We start from the raw sequence: 16865 nt of genomic DNA on the forward strand, positions 1-16865 counted from the left end.
GCCCTGAAGGAGATTGTGTTTCCATTAAAGAAGAAAACACATATATAGAAGCACTAGTTAGAAATGAGAAGAGGTATATTTTCTGGACATGATTAACTTATTATCATGATTAACTTTTATGCAACATCATCATCACCATCAATATGAATTTATCCTAATTGTGAAGTTGAATTCAGTCAATGTAATTGAGTTAATTAATTACCATTAAGAATAATTAAAGTTAACAACAATAATTGTTGTTTGGCTATTTAAGAACAATCAACTTAAGCCCAATTGCAGAAATTTATACCATACCATGGAAGTATCCAATTCTTATCAGACAATTGGTAAGCTACAATTTCCATCTGCAGTTTTGTTATCAATAGAACATTTATAAGTAATATTTATGTTTTATATTTGAGATATAGACACATTTCTAGATTGTGTTTATTTAATTCAGTGTTGAAAAAGCATCCGAAGCTACTTTGTTGAAATTTCATAACTTGAATCTATTTTCATTAAAAGTCATAATTTTCTCTCTTATTACAGTGCAAGCTAGAGTATCAAGCATGTGTCTTAGGAAAACAGATCTCAGTCAAGTGTGAAAGACGGTGCCCTTGCCCTTCAGATAAATCCACAACTGTAGTCAGAAATGATAAGAGAGGTAAGTAATAAAGATTTATGTTGTTTTTTTCTTTAAGAAAATGATACAAGATAGAAAATATGTGCTTTTATATCACAGATGGTGATGATGCATTGTTCCAAACTGATTCCAGTAAAATGCATTATTTTGAAATAAATTTTGAGTAATGTCATGTAATTATATATCTACGTAGATAGATATATGATATATATGTTTCTTTGTGTTTGTTTCTTTGTGTTTGTTTACATACATATTTCCAAGTGATAGTATTATATAATACCATTAAATCTGAGTTGCATCTTGTGTTCTCATATGTATAATTACTGCGTGTGATATGTATATTCAAATTTATGACTAGTTAAATGCCTATATGTAACCTTTATTCTTCCTACTCATTATGCTGAAAAAAGGAAAGTGTTCCTTGCATCATTTCTTTGATTATTTGTAAAATGAAGTCCTTAAACTTGACAACAGTAGATTCTTTTTGAAGAAAAAAAGATCAGAGAGAAAAATAATGATTAAAAATGCTAGGTAGACATATGTAATAATGGTACATTTGATTTTGGCAACACTTATGGCTATAATTCTTTAAATTCTTTTTAAAAAATTCTATTAACAATGTTATTTTATTTTTCTCTCTCCTCCCTCCCATTTAAAAAGTCAAGTCAGCAAACTTCAATTAAGTGCTTACAATGTGTATCAAGCACTGGGGATAGAAATATAAAAGAAAGAAAGAAAGAAAGAAAGAAAGAGAGAGAGAGAGAGAGAGAGAGAGAGAGAGAGAGAGAGAGAGAGAGAGAGAGAGAAAGAAAGAAAGAAAGAAAGAAAGAAAGAAAGAAAGAAAGAAAGAAAGAAAGAAAGAAAGAAAGAAAGAAAGCCCCTGCCCTCAAGGAGCTTGCATTCTAAACAGGTAAAGCAGCTGGAAGAAAACAGGAGGTTGGAGGAAGATAGAATCTGAAGGTAATGAAGGAGGAGCTCAATGGAGAAAGAAGTCAAGGATAGAGTCTAGAATGAAGACTTGAAATTGACTGGTTTTATAAATGATATTCCTTGGAGGAACAGATAAATCAGATTTAGAAGCCTCAGAGGCAGAGGAATATTAAGAATGAGCTGGTCATAGGAAAGAGGGATTTTACAAGAAAGGCCACTGGAAAGTGATGGAGAAAAAAGTCTGGAGTTAGGAGTTAAGATGAAGTGAATAGACAAATAAAACAATGCATTGTAATAAATATGCATAATCAAGTAAAACACATCCTTTCATTGTCCACATCCAAAGCATATTTATGTCACTTTCTGCAAACTGATTCCATCACCCCTTTTTTCAGAGAGACGTAGCATGCTTCATTCTTTTCCTTATGGAATCCTCAGAAAAATCTGATTAAATTATCAGCATCCGTAAATCCTTCCAAATTATTTTCTTTTCCAGTGTTGTTATTTCACATAACATTTTGCTGGCTTTGTTAATTTTATAGTGTCAGCTCTTGTAATTCTTCCCAGGTTTCTCTGAAACTATCACTTGATATTTTTAATGGCACAATAGTATTTCATTACAATCCTATACCATAATTTTTCAACTATTATATACTTGATAGACAACATTTTAATTTCTAGTGCTTACCTACAGAAAATAATTCTAATGAATCTTACTATTAGTTTAGATGCTTTTGTAGAACTCAGGGGAAGGAAGAAACAAACAGTAATGTAGGGAATTGGAAGATGATGGGTCAGTTGAAGAAGCAATTCTGTAAGAAGAAGAGAATAGGGCAACTAGGTAGTACAGTGGATAGAGCACCAGCCCTGGAGTCAGGAGTACCTGAGTTCAAATCTGGCCTCAGACACTTAATAATTACCTAACTGTGTGGCCTTGGGCAAGCCACTTAACCCCATTTACCTTGTAAAAAATAAAAAGTAGAGAGTAAATATTCCTTCTATTTCAAGCTTTTTAACTCTCCTAGGTTCCTGTTTACCTAGTTCTTATCATATTATCTCTTTTTACCATTTAGCTATGACTTTTGATTTTTGTTTGTATCCTGATGTCACAGACATTTTTTTCTTCCTGTTTCACTTTTTCTTTATATGACATCTAAACAGGAAAAAGTAAAGAAAAAGAAGTTAAAATCCTGGGAATACATGTTTCATTTTCATTTTTTTTCTGCATCATGGTATGCCATGGCCAAAGAATTCCCTGTCTGTCATTGTACCTTTTGGTATTCAAGTGCTTCTGTAAAAAGAGTTGATATTCCCACATAAGACAAATCCTGGTCATTGGAATTGTACTTAATATTTTTCTAGCTTAATAGAGTCTAACAATTGATGAGAGCTTTAAAGAAACCATGCTCCCCTCCATTAATACTAGAACACCAGAACAGCATTTCATCAGATAATAGTTTGATATGATTTTGTATATAGGTCATTGTGTGATGTGTGCATGTGTACACTGAAAGACATTATTTTCTCTATATTCATTTTTCATGTTGTTACTCATTCTTCTAACTTATTTCCCATTTTTTTTACATTTTACATGTTTTCTTGCAATTAAAATATTGAACTTCATGACCCAAATGCAAGTGACATATAATTAAACCATAATGAGAATCATTCAGTGTAATAAATAAAAACATTTCCTTCTTATTCTTTGTAAGATCAAATTCTAGCTGTTATGACATAAATTCTGCCTTTTTAAAAAGCAATTTCTAATTCTTAATTTTTTTCTGTAAGAATTACAAATATAATTTGGCCTAGGCAGCAGTCATATTTGATAAATATCCTTACTGAATTACAATTCTTCAACAAGGTTTCTTTTCTAAAATTTACAGTGAAGTAGGACACTATGACTTGATGCAGCATAAAATAATTATAAGCTCCCACTATCTTCCAAAAGAACTCAATACACAGTGGAGAAGAGTACGTATCATCTGAGAAGACCCAAAGTGAATAAAAAAAAATATTTTTCACATTACTTAAATGTCTGTCAATTTATATATCAAGAAACAAGTGAATATATCAAGAAACAAGCTTTTATTAAAGACATATCAATGGGGATAAAAGATAATTTTTATTCAGTTGTTGTAAGTACCAGAGAATTTAAACTAATCCCATGCCATCATATTACCAGGACAAAACTTATACAGGGTCTTGCTGTCAGTAAGAATTTAGTTAGAGGGGGCGGCTAGGTGGCGCAGTGGATAAAGCACCGGCCCTGGAGTCAGGAGTACCTGGGTTCAAATGCGGTCTCAGATGCTTAATAATTGCCTAGCTGTGTGGCCTTGGGCAAGCCACTTAACCCCATTTACATTGCAAAAACTTAAAAAAAAATTTAGTCACAGGAAGCTAGGTGGCAGGTGGATAGAGGACTTGTGTTTAAATCTAACCACAGACACAATAATTCCCTAGCTGTGTGACTTTGGGGGAAGTCACTTAACCCCATTGCCTTGCAAAAAAACAAAAAAAAATACATGGAAATGACTAGAATTATAAATGATGAACAATGACTGGTTAATTAGTTTTGTAGCACTCTGAGCAGATGGATATACCCGTATTCAAGTATTTCTTCTTCCTCGTGAGGTGGTGTGATGTTGTAGTTGAAATGTCATTATAGGACTCAGAAAACCCTGTGTTCAAATTCTGTTGGTGTTACTTATTAGTCATGTGGTCATGAGTGAGCCATTTAATTCCTAAGTATTTTAGACAGCATTTGAATCAGACATAAGCCAAAGGTTTTGATCTTGGATCTTCATAGGTAGGAGGAATTCCAAAAACTTTCTAAAACTTTGGTCTGTCCCTCCTTCCCACCTCCTCTCTCTCTCTCTCTCTCTCTCTCTCTCGCTCTCGCTCTCGCTCTCGCTCTCGCTCTCGCTCTCGCTCTCTCTCACACACACACACTTTTTTCCTTTCTGTCTCTCTTCCCCCCCTTCATTTTTCATTAATAATTTCTCCCTAATGTCTGTCCCACTTATTCACTATTATTATTCATTCACTACGGTTGAAAAAATTTATACTGATTTAGCTTATGTTTGATGGAGAAATTATTAAGGTTTAATATCATGTGTTCATGATGTTCTTTGGGAACTCCATTATATGTATTTCTATTTGGTGTCTACCTGTTGATTGGTTTTATTACCAAAGTACATAGACCGTTACTGTTGAGTCTCTGTCCTGGACTCTTATGTTGAATCCTAGTTCTGGACTCCCTCAATATTCCCCAAATGAACATTGGAGGCGTGGGAGACAAGGAAGACAAGGATGACAAGTTCTCCCTTTACACCGAAGTCTTCATTTATTGAAATAATTTTTTCCCCAATTTACAAACAAAGATTACAAAGTTTTATCTTTTGCCAACAAAAAAAAAAAAAACAAAACCCTTAACTCTGAGTTTAGACACTAACACAAACAGGGAAACAATTCTCTTTTGTCACATTTACCAAGTTGATACTGAAACCCTGGCCAGTATATAGAAACATTCTCCTACCTCTCCAGGCCAGTAGAAAGATGTAAAATACCCTATATATGTTCAAATACACACATATACACATAGCCAATTAAGACTGGTAAACAGAACTATAAGTCATAGGTGCAAGCTTCATTTGAAAGAGAAAAATCCAAATTTCCCAATCCCAGGAAAAAAAAAAAAACTCTTCTTCCCCTTTTTTAAAACTAATTAACAACAAAGCTTCCCAATCAACAACCTATTGAATAACATAGTCATTGCCCAACCGCGCCCGCCCCAACCAGGAAGAAGACATGGGGTGGGGGGGGGGTCCCTTGATTTCTAAAATAATTTTTTTGAGACATGGGTTTGAGTTTCAAAGTTCCACAAAGGAAGATTTCCCTTCTCTGTACCCTCCCTCTGCAGAGGGTTGGAACGACAGAGAATGAGAGAGAGCATTTGAAATCACCTGGTTAATACCTGGAGTTGTCGCACCTTGTGAACAGTAGCTGTCACCATAACAGACTGTCCAGCAGCATGTGATACTTTTATTCTCAACACAGAAAGCACAATTAGTGTTCAATACCCAGCCCTCTGCTGCCAGAGCAACAACTCAAGTGCAGCCAACTGAAGACTGAAAAGTCAAACTCGCTATGGCTTCTGGAATGCAATTTTTTGTTGGTGTCAGGGTCGACATAAGGGTCTACATTAGCAAGAGGTTCTCCATATCCCTGTTCATGGAGCTGGTACAGACTGCTGCTGAGGAAGTAGCTCCATCCCCTTTGCACTGCCTTGGAAATTTCACTTCCCACTGTCTCCTCACTGCTAAATACTTATTTGTTTCTTCTCACTTTCCCTTGTTCCTTAATGCTGCATATTTGTTCGTCTTCTCACTTTCGCTTTACACCACTTTGTTTAAAATCAGCCCCTCTTAATAGCAACCTGTTACTTTCTGCAGAGTCCTCTGCTCTGGGATGTCACCTGGTTCTCCTTATTCCAGACTTCACTTAGAGAATTCCATCTTCCTGTCACCATTGCGGTGCCATCTGTTGAGTCCCTATTCAGGCTCATAAATTGAGTCCCTCTTCTGGACTCCCACAATCTTCCCCAGTGGAGGGACGGGAGACAAGGAAGACAAGTTTCTTCCTATACACCAAATATCAGTGCTTAAATACCTCCCCAGTCTCTTAAACCCCTTTCACTCCCATGGCACTTAACAAAATAAGACTCTGATGCTCAAGGACACCAGGTGAAGATAATTTACAGTGCTCCTACGCACAACAGTCCCTAACACACCACATCCAAATTATTTGGGTAAGCCAAAAATAGAAACGTTTATGTTATACATATATTTGCTTCTCTCGTTTGAATTGTATGGGGGGGTCAGTATTTCAGAAAGAATTACTGTTGAAATTAAGTCAATAATTTGTTGTCCAACACCTTTGATTGATAATGTAAATGTTTGGAATCTTCTCCTTGAAATTTGTTTTTCTGCCTGATGGATTTTTCAACTCAGGATTTATTACTACTTGCATTCTCCACTGCCCTTTACATTTAACATTTGTGGGTAGAACCTAGAATGGAATGTTCTAATGTCATGACAATGTTCTTCAATAACTATTGTCAGAAAGCTCTAGTAGAAGACTGGGGACATAGTGACTTCAATAGTCAGGTTGGAGCCTGGAAAGGAAATGTTATAGATGACATGATCACTGTCTTCAAATATTTGAAGGGCTATTACACAACAATAGTAATAGTTCATTTGGAAAAGAAAGGCTAAATTATAGAAGCATCATGAACTATAAATCACCACCATTTAATGAATGAGGAAAAGTGAGGAACAAAAGACATTAAATGTTAGCAGAAAAAAGTTCATATTTTAGATAGGAAGGAATTCAGTCCTTCCCTTTTATAGAAAAGAAAGCAAGACTTAAATGGAAAGTTAAATGGTTTGCTCACTAACATAGTAGTAAATTAGAATGAGAACCCAGTTTTTCCAGTTACAGGTTATGTTTTAGCCTATATCTCAAATAACCTCAAATTTAGAAGTCTACGGGGCAGAAATAATGGAAGCACCCATCCATTTCAGTGATGATGTTTGGAAAGGGTACATAGTAGATTGGAAGATATATTGTGGTTTTTTTCAATGCTATCTATGATGTTGTGATGAGAAACAGTCAGTAATGTTGCTTAGTAAGAAATAGGAAAAAATAGATAAAATTGAACATGGAAATATAGATTCCCTATCATGACTTATTTGAGAGCATGAATATGGGGGAGGGGTATTCCTTGTAGAATTATCATAATTAAGGAGGAAAAAGAGTAAGAAAAAATTCACAGTAATTGGCACTTTATTTTTCTTTGCATTGACTCTGAATTGGATAAAGTAACTATGTGACCAGGCTGCTGTCAAGTAAATATACCACAGGGAAAGCTGAATTAAGAATTCCTCCAATTCACCTAATTTGAGAATTATGGACCTTATCTGAAAGTCAAAATACATTTTAAAATGTTCCTTTCTGGATTGTTGAAGATCAGAGATTTTTGTAAATTTCTTTTTGATGAGGTTTCCTAGCTTCTGAATTCTTTGAATTTTTATCCTGAGAAAGAAGCACAGTATATAGCATATAGTCTATTGTTAGATTTATTATAATGAAATGTCAATTAAAATCCAAGCCATAATAGGAAAGGAGGGAAAAAGTGGGTCAATGATTAGCTTGTTATATAGGGACCTATGGAAATGATCCCTTAAAATTTTTTTGTCTACAATTTTTCTGATATGTGGGAATGGGTGTGATAGCCTTAAATGATTCACTGTTTGTTTTATGCTAGATGGGATGTTATCTATCTATCTATCTATCTATCTATATATATATATATATATATATATATATGAGCTATAAAATAAATATCAAACTACTTTGCCCATTATGTATTACCATTAAAAAGCATTTACCCACACACACCTTCCCCTCCAGAGAACTTTCGGTTATATAGGAACTTGCCTTAAATTGAACCCTTGTATAAGTCATTTATCAGTTCCTTGAGTATGATGTAAGTGTGTTTCATGAAATGAATGACAGGTCTTTTAAAAATAAGTGAAATATACAAAAGTAGGATGTCATTTTAATATAGCTTTGCACCATGTAAATTTTGCTAAGGAAATAATACCAAAATGTTATTGCCCTGGGCAATCACTTTATGCTTGTTTCATAGAATACTAACACCGAAGTAATAATTCATGTGATGTATTAGGTAGTGATTTATAATAAATTAAATTTCTGTCATTATGACAACTTTCAAATAGCAGTGAACTAAGTTGTAAGGAGTTATTTCTTTCAAGATATATAAATTATATATATATGCACATATATATATATGTATATATATATGTATACAATTTTGAGATCAGTTTTTCATTGAGAATTTTACTTGACTCCTGAAGAGATTGCCTTTTCCTCTGCCCAGAAGGTCTCATTTTTTTTTGACCCAAAGCTTTCACATCAATATGCAATCATCATAGGCTACATTGGTATTATTGATTCCTTATTTCCAATTCAATAAAGAAAACAACTAATAAACACCAACTATGTGCAAAGACCCATGCTGATTATTGAAGGAGTGAAGGAGAGATATTCTTAAATAAGACAAGATGCTTGACAATCCAGGGGGGGAACATATATTAGATGTATAAGTGTATATTGTGAAACTATGATAACGCAAAGAAGAGAGAAGCAAAGTGCTATGAGAGTTCAGAAAAGAAAGAGAAGTTACAATCTTATTGAGGTCTTAGTAGAGGAAGTAAAAAGAAGTTAGAGTTATTGATCAGTTATCCTAATCTTTACTATAGATTTTTCTGGATTTTCTGATTTGAGAATATGACTAGTTGCTCATTATTTTGAGGTCTTACAGAATTTAGAAAAAAAAATTTGTCAATTTGTTGGTCCACATATTTGCTTGGAATTATAGGCAAGTGGGTGGAGCCAAGATGGTGAAGAAAAAGCCATGACTCACCTGAGTTTTCCCTAGACCCCACCAAATACCTTTAAATAATATTTATTATTAAACCCACAAAAGAATGGGGTGAAAGAATTTTCCTTTCAAAGATGACTTAGATCAATAGGAAATGTCTATCACATTTGTATGAGAATGGAACACGGTTTTGCACAAACCAAAACAGCACAGATTAGGTCCAGGAGACCAGGAGAAAGTCTTGGGACTGATTGAATTATCAGTGACAGTAGTGACTTTCAGAGCTCTCACCTCACAGATAGTAAAGAGGTTGAGATTACAGGTTTGCTTGAAGTGGAGTGGCAGGACTCTGTTGCTTTGCCCAAACTCAGGGATGGATTGCATTCCTAGAAGAATGACTAGTGTACCCAGTTTTGAGACTACACAGGAATGGCAACCTCTTCACAGTTCTAGCGTAGAAATGAGTGCTTTTCGCTGCTCATAGGCCAGGAGAATAGTAAACATTCTTTAGATCATACCACCTTGGAAGAATTGAAAATTTCAGGTCTTTAGATGTATCTCTGAAAACAGCTTCACACAATCTCTAAAATATAGTAGAGTGCTCCTTTACCCTGCAAGAATAGCATCAATTTAATAAAGAGATAAAAGTGAAGAGCTGGAAAAATAAGCAAACAACAGAAAAATTCTAACCACAGAAAGTTACTATGATGACAAATATCAAAACCTACATTCAGAAGAAGATAAAGTCAAAGTCTCCCCAAAAATAAGAATTCATCTCATGTCATGGAAGAGCTAAAAAAAGGATTTTGAAAATCAAGTAAGAGGTAGAAAAAATAGGAAGAGAAAAGGTAGTGATTTAAAAACATCATGAAAAAAAGTTTTCAGCTTGAAAGGAGACACAAAAAAATTATTGAAGAAAACAACACCTTAAATAACAGAATAGGCCAAATTTTAAATGATTTTCAAAAAAAAGGCAATGAGGAGAAGAATGCCATGAACAGCATAATGGGTTGAATGAAAACAGAAGCACAAAAATTCAATGAAAGAACCATATACTCCTTAAAAAGTAGAATTAGCCAAACAAAAAAGAAAACAATATCTTAAAAATTAGAATTGGAACCATATGTTAACAGTTTTGACAAGACATACATATCTAACCCTTGAACTTCTTCAACTTTATTGGCTATATGCCATTGTCCAACTGGTGTAGCTTTATTTACCTCAAAACAGAAAATATAAATCAATACATATTTGTGGTATAATATGTATCTTGGTATCACATACAGTCAGAATTTTACAAAAGAAAAAATCAAAGGCTCAGGTTGAATATGTCTGAATATATGCATAATGTTGGTTACATGCTGGGAAGAAAAATAATTGTTCCACCAAAATCAATTTTACTAGTAATATTTGATTAAAAGTATAATGACAAGAGCATATTTGCTTACATGCAGGGAAAAAAAAATCTAGTCAGTTAGTGCTAGAAAGTCTGAGACTTCCCATTGAATAATGTCATTATTTTCTCAAGAACCATTAAGAATATTTTAAGAATTTTAATTAATATTTAATTCAATTTCCATTTTATACCAGAATAGAAATTCCTAATTTATCAAAAAATTACAATCTTTGCAAGTGATGCCTAAAATAATAATCAATATCTACAAATCCATCAAGTGCTATGGTTGGGAGGTTATTTACAGGTTAGTGAAGGAAAATAAGATCAATGCATTCCTTTTCAGTCTGATAATACAAGAAAGAATAAACTTGTATTCTTTTTTTAACTGTAATTCAACTGATATAAAAAAGTATATTCTGTGTTTCTTTAAGGATTTTTTTACTTATTACATAAGTATTTTATCCACCATGAAACATTTTTGGTTTTATTTCTATTTATATTTCTTGTAGGTAGCACAAATATAAAGGTCTATGAATTTAAAGCAATATATGAATTAATATTTATACTTCCATGGACTGAAATACAACAAGATTCTTTATGCCCAGTTCTCATTAGAGCTAATAGTTTACATAAGTAAAATATGTTTTTCATAACATTTAAAATTTTCTCTGGTCATTTTATCAAGAAGCTCCTTTTTTATTTGTCTCCTATAAAGCTTTTCATATTTGACCAATATCTACTCAAGCTATGTTCTACTTTATGCTAAAATTTCATTAGAAGAAAGGAAACACATTAATTGATGAATTTGTTTCTGATAGTCTGTGGTCCCTGAACTCTTAATTATCACTACCTTTTATATTATGGATTTTGGAATCAATGTCTTTATATTGAGTGCTTAAAAATGATAGAAAGTTGAGTTTTAAAGAGCATTGTCATTGATGACTTCACTCTAGTTAGGACTCATGGAAGGTTGAATAACCTCTGAAAAAAAGGAAGTCGAATACTATATTATTACCGCATACAATTTTTAGAAAATTTTTCTAGGTTTTTGTTATGGAAAGAACAAATGTATCTATTCATCATTGTCAGAGGATGTAATTTTCCATTTAAGTAACTGTTTTAATTAAAACAAGAACTAGAACCCTGTATTTTACTATTTAAAATGAAAAATATCTAAAAGGTATTACAGATTTCTCTATCTTGTTAAGCAGAATATATGAAGTATAATTTATCCTTTTCCAAATGACTTATCATTTTAGAAATCAATTACTATTATGTAACATATAATGTGTGAAGTGATAGTTTGAAGAGGTAAAGGAGCAGATTGGGGGGGATAGATTGGGAGGCTGGTGGTGGTGTTAGAGTCAACATGGCAGAGTTTCAGACAGAGACTCAACAGAGCTCTTCCCCAAATGACTTCAAATAATTTTAAAATAATGATTCTAATCAAATTCTAAAAGCACAAGAATCCAGAAAAAGACTGAGTGAAACAATTTTCTAGCCCAAGAAAACTTGCAAGACCTTAGGGCAGAGTCTGTTACACCGGAGTTAGAAAGGGACCACAGCTCAGCCCAGATCATTCTGGGTTTGATCAGCTCCAGCCACTCAGGAACAGATTGCAGTGCTCCTGGGTTTCTGGGGGGGGCGGAGCTGGGTCCATGGCAGGTCTGTTGGATTCCAGACCTCTCAGTCCTGGGATTACCATGAATTAGGAAGTGCAGCAGGAAAACTCTGCTGATTCAGATGAGAGCAGAGCCCAGTCTATTGTAGGACACAACATAGAAACTCCCCCACCCTACCTCCCCATCAAGAGCAGACCTGGGGAATCACCCAGAAGCTGCTTCCAGAAAACTTAATCCACAGATGTTAAGATGGTTGGGGAGGTATATTAGGGGTCTCTTCACTATCCCTGAGACACTACTCTGTTGCTTGTCAATATTCAGATCTGGGTCCCAATGTGGGTCCCCAGTCTCAGGCACAACAGATCTCACTTCCTGCAGTGGAGTAGGAGCCTTCCTCACAAATCCAGGAAAGATGATTTGTGGTCATCCATAGACGAGAGCACATTCAAGGAGAGCAGTCATAGCCTCTCATAAGACTTTAGAGGAACTGAGAACTGCTTTCTGAAAGCCATTGCTTAAAGCCTCAATAGCCTGGCACAGTGAATCCTCCAACCTGGAATTAGAGACACATCTTTTTTAAGGTTTTTGCAGGACAATTGGGTTAATTTGCTTGCCCAAGCTAGGTAATTATTATATATTTGAGGCTAGATTTGAACTAGGGTATTCCTGACTCCATGGCCTGTGTGCTATCCACTGTTCCACCTAGCCTCCCCTAGAGTCACCCCTTAACAAAGTTAATATCAAGTAATAGACTGGGGAAATGAGCAAATAACAGAAAAAAATCCAACCATAGGCAAATGCTTTGACCTTATGGAGGAAGAAAATACATACTCAGAAAATAAATGCAAAGATACTGAATCTAAAACCTCTGAGAAAAAATATGAATTGGTCTCAGGTTGTGGTACAGCTTAAAAATTTTTTTGAAAATCAAGTAAGAGAAGTAGAGGAAAAATTGGGAAGAGAAATGAAAGAGATCTTAGAAAATCATGAAAACCAAGACACCAGCTTGGTGTAGGAGATACCAAAAATACTGAATAAAATAAATTATTAAAAATCAGTTTGGGTGAAATGGAAAAAGCATTCCAAAAAGTCAATGAGGAGAAGAAGGCCTTACAAAACAGAATTGGACAGATGGAAAAGGAGATACAAAAGCTCTCTGAAGAAAATAATTCCTTAATCTATAGAATGGAGCTAAGGGAAGGTGATGACTGGGCGAAATCAACAAACAATAAAACAAAACCAATAGAATGAAAAACTAGAAGAAAATATGGAACATGCCATTAGAAAAGCAACCGACCCAGAAAACAGATACAGGAGATAGATTTTAAAAATTATTGGATTACCTTAAATTCATGACCAGAAGAAAGAATCTAGACATCATTTTTTCAAGAAATTCTCCAGGAAAACTGACCTATAGGATATCAGTAATGGAGGATAAAATACAGTTTGAAAGAATCCATTGATTACCTCCTGAAATAGATCCCAAAATGAAAAATGTCAGGAATATTATAACAAAATTTCAGAACTACCAAGTCAAGGAGAAAAATATTATGAACAACCAGAAAGAAACAATTCAAATATCATGGAAGACAACATTCAAGCCCAGAAACACTGGAGCAGCAGACAGGACTGGGTCAGGCAACTCTAACACTAGGAAGAAACTGCTAGCAAATGAAGCATTGGCAACACCACAGGCATACAGTAAGTCAGAGACCAGCCCCTGACCCCCAGTACACAAAGCTTGGGACTGTACTCCTTGTATCTTTGGAGCAGGACTCAAATATCAAAATGATCAAAAGTCAAAAAAAATTGATAATCAAAGATAAGCTACTATTTTGAGAGGTTTCAAAAAGATACCATCTCAGAACAGAAAAGTAATGACAAAATGCCTATATGTGAAGGCTCAAAATGGTATTTGAATTTAATATATTTCAGTCAGGATTATATAAGACTCATCAGATTCTACATTAAAGGATCAGAGGGCACAGGAGCTTGAATTACAACCAAAAATCAACTACTTTGAAAAATTCAGCATCTTCTTTCGGCAGGGGGGGGTATAGATTTTCAACAAAAGAGAGGACTTTTTTAAACTTAATTGATAAAAAGACCAAGAACTGTACCCAAAGTTTGATCTTTGAATAAAAGAATCAATAGATGCTTAAAGAGGTAAATGGAAAGAAAAGAAAAATGTTAAACATTAAGATTAAATACCTGCAACTTGGAGCATCTAGGTGGCACAGTCAAGAGCATTGAAGTCAGGAGGACCTGAGTTAAATCTGGCCTCGGACATTTAATAATGACCTAACCATGGGCAAGTAACCTAACCCCTTTGTCATGCAAATAAATAAATAAACTCTTAAGTATAATGTAACTTTTAAGAATTGCATTTTTCTTAGGTCAGTTGAAAAGGACATAATTATGGGGTTTTGTATTGAGACAAATGGGGGGAGTGGATAGGTCCCTGGACAGAAGTCATGGGTATAAATTGATTATGATATGTTGATGTTTATGTCTCTCGAGAATTGTACTTATATCTGGACATTTGTACGGACTACACTTTTATACAGTATAAGACAGGCATAAAATAATTAAAACTTGAAAAAAGTGTTATATTTGGAAAAGAAGGTGGAGGCATTAGAGGAAAATTAACACCTCATGAAGAGGCACTAATGATCTATTCTAGTAGAGGGAGACTATAAACACTGAATAAATCATACTCGACAGATTCAATTCAAAGAGGAAATGATATATTTTCCCAAATGGGTTTAAAAATCTATCCTAGCCTAAAAGGAATGTAGGAGGGAGCAGGGGAAAGGACAGTGAGAGGTAGGCAGCAGTCAAAAGCAAAATATTAGTGATGAAGGATAAGGGGAAAGGAGAAAGAAAAGTATAAATGGGGATAGGATGGAGGGAATGAAAAAAGTTTTCACCCAAATAGTGCCAATGCAACCAAAACTAGAAATGTGGAAAAGTGAGAAAATATTTTCACAGCTTGTTCTAAAAGAAATAATGAGTGAATGGACTGTGGGAAAATCTGGAAATAATTGTATAAACTATGGTCAATGAAGTGAGTAGAGAACCAGGAGAACATTGTGCACATTAAGCACATTGCAAGATGATCAAGTTTGAGGAACTCAACTCCTCTTGGAACTCAACTCCTTCAGTGATCAAGGAAAATCCTGAGAGAGATGTTTTGGGAAATTGACATCCGTATTCAGAGAACAAACTATGAAGTTTGAATGTAGAGTGAAACATACTATGTCCACTTTTTAAAACTTCTTTGTCTCTCAGGATCATTTTTCCCCTTTAGTTCTAATTCTTCTTTTATATGCCTAAAATAGAAATATGTTAAAACTGATTGTACATGTAAAACATGTATTTTTTGCCACCATAAGGAGAGGGGAGGGAAAGGAGGGTGATAGATAAATGTAGATTTCAAAAGCTGGCAAAAGCATGAATGCTGAAAACTATCTTTTCATGTAGTTGGAAAATAAGTAAAGTAAGAGTTTTTCAAGAAAAAAAGAATCTTTCTACAGGAGTTCACAAAGGGGAAGAGAGATTTAAGGTTTAAGATGATAGGTTGAAGGAATTGCCAGCTCAGATGAAGATGGGGGGGAAGCATAAATTTGGCTGTGGGCAGTAAAGAAGCAGCCATTAGGTGAAGGCTCTTAAGATTAGTGAGACAATAGGGATATCCTTGAAGGCAGCTCTGCTAGAGAAGTGGATAGAAAGAGATGCACTGTTTGAATAGAAGCCTTTGACTTAATATGAACAAAAGTAAGGTAGCAAATAGAAAGACATCATGATCAAGTGTAGGGTTTTTAGTTTTAATGAAATTTTAATTTAGTAGAAATTTATATATACATATACATACACACACACACACACACACACACACACACACACACACACACACACATATATATATATATATATATATATATATATATATATATATATATATATATATATCGTGGTGGGGAAAGGCAGAAATTGAAGATGTTCAATATATTTAGAGAGTGGTGTTTCAGAAGATGATTTAGAATGAAGTTGAAATTTAGAGCACAGAAAAAAGAGATTTGTTTAGAATATTGCATCATGTTGAAATTGTCTTCTAAGTGAGGAAGGTAAAAGAGTAGACTATATGTTTCTGTGGCAAATGCCAACATGTAAGGGAAAGGACCTTGAATGTTGTCGCTCTTCCATGTAAAGTGGGAGATAGAGAAATCTTTTAAGAGTTACACAAGAAGCAAAATCACGTTCTTAAGGAGAAATCTCTAGTAAAATAAGTATTGTGTATAATATCACAGATGGCCACTGGAAAAAATGGAAATTAATGGAAAAGCATTGTCCTATGGAAGAAATTCAATTTAGAGCATAGAAGAAAACCTGGGTTCTCTTCATTATTCTGTTACTCATGATTTGTCTAACCTAGATAAGTCTTCTACTGGGCTTCAATTCCCTGAGCTGTATGTTCAAAATGATATCTGTGGTTTTAGTTTTAAATATATCATGAAATGAAGGAGCTAGACACTCTTACATTGACAGTACTAATTTGAAATGGAAGTAGTCTATAACTTCTAATACCTGTGCTATGGATGTAATTTTTAATTTGGAGATCATTCCTATTATTTCTGAACTAAACTCTTTCAGTCTTTTAGCATTCTTTTATGAATCTTACAATAAATAAATCAGTGTATAAAATTACATGTACAAATGATTAGAAATATTAACAAAGACCACAAGTCTCCATTTAAGCTAAATACAAAATATTTACTTTTCATTATAAAAGTTCTCCTAAGATATAATTTTCTAAAAAAATAATTT

The 16865-nt window shown here is 34.1% G+C and overlaps 1 protein-coding gene across 1 annotated transcript in view; it reads left to right on the top strand.

Moving 5' to 3' along the window:
• The window catches only part of SPOCK3 (SPARC (osteonectin), cwcv and kazal like domains proteoglycan 3), a 740694-nt gene that overhangs the window by 494859 nt on the left and 228970 nt on the right, over positions 1-16865 (top strand). The window contains exon 6 of the mRNA XM_074227415.1: positions 529-643. Within this exon, the coding sequence (XP_074083516.1) occupies positions 529-643 (115 nt within the window). The remainder of the gene's footprint in view (positions 1-528; positions 644-16865) is intronic.

This window comes from Macrotis lagotis, chromosome 3 (genome assembly GCF_037893015.1).
Source record: "Macrotis lagotis isolate mMagLag1 chromosome 3, bilby.v1.9.chrom.fasta, whole genome shotgun sequence".
In the NCBI taxonomy this organism is placed as follows: domain Eukaryota; kingdom Metazoa; phylum Chordata; class Mammalia; order Peramelemorphia; family Peramelidae; genus Macrotis; species Macrotis lagotis.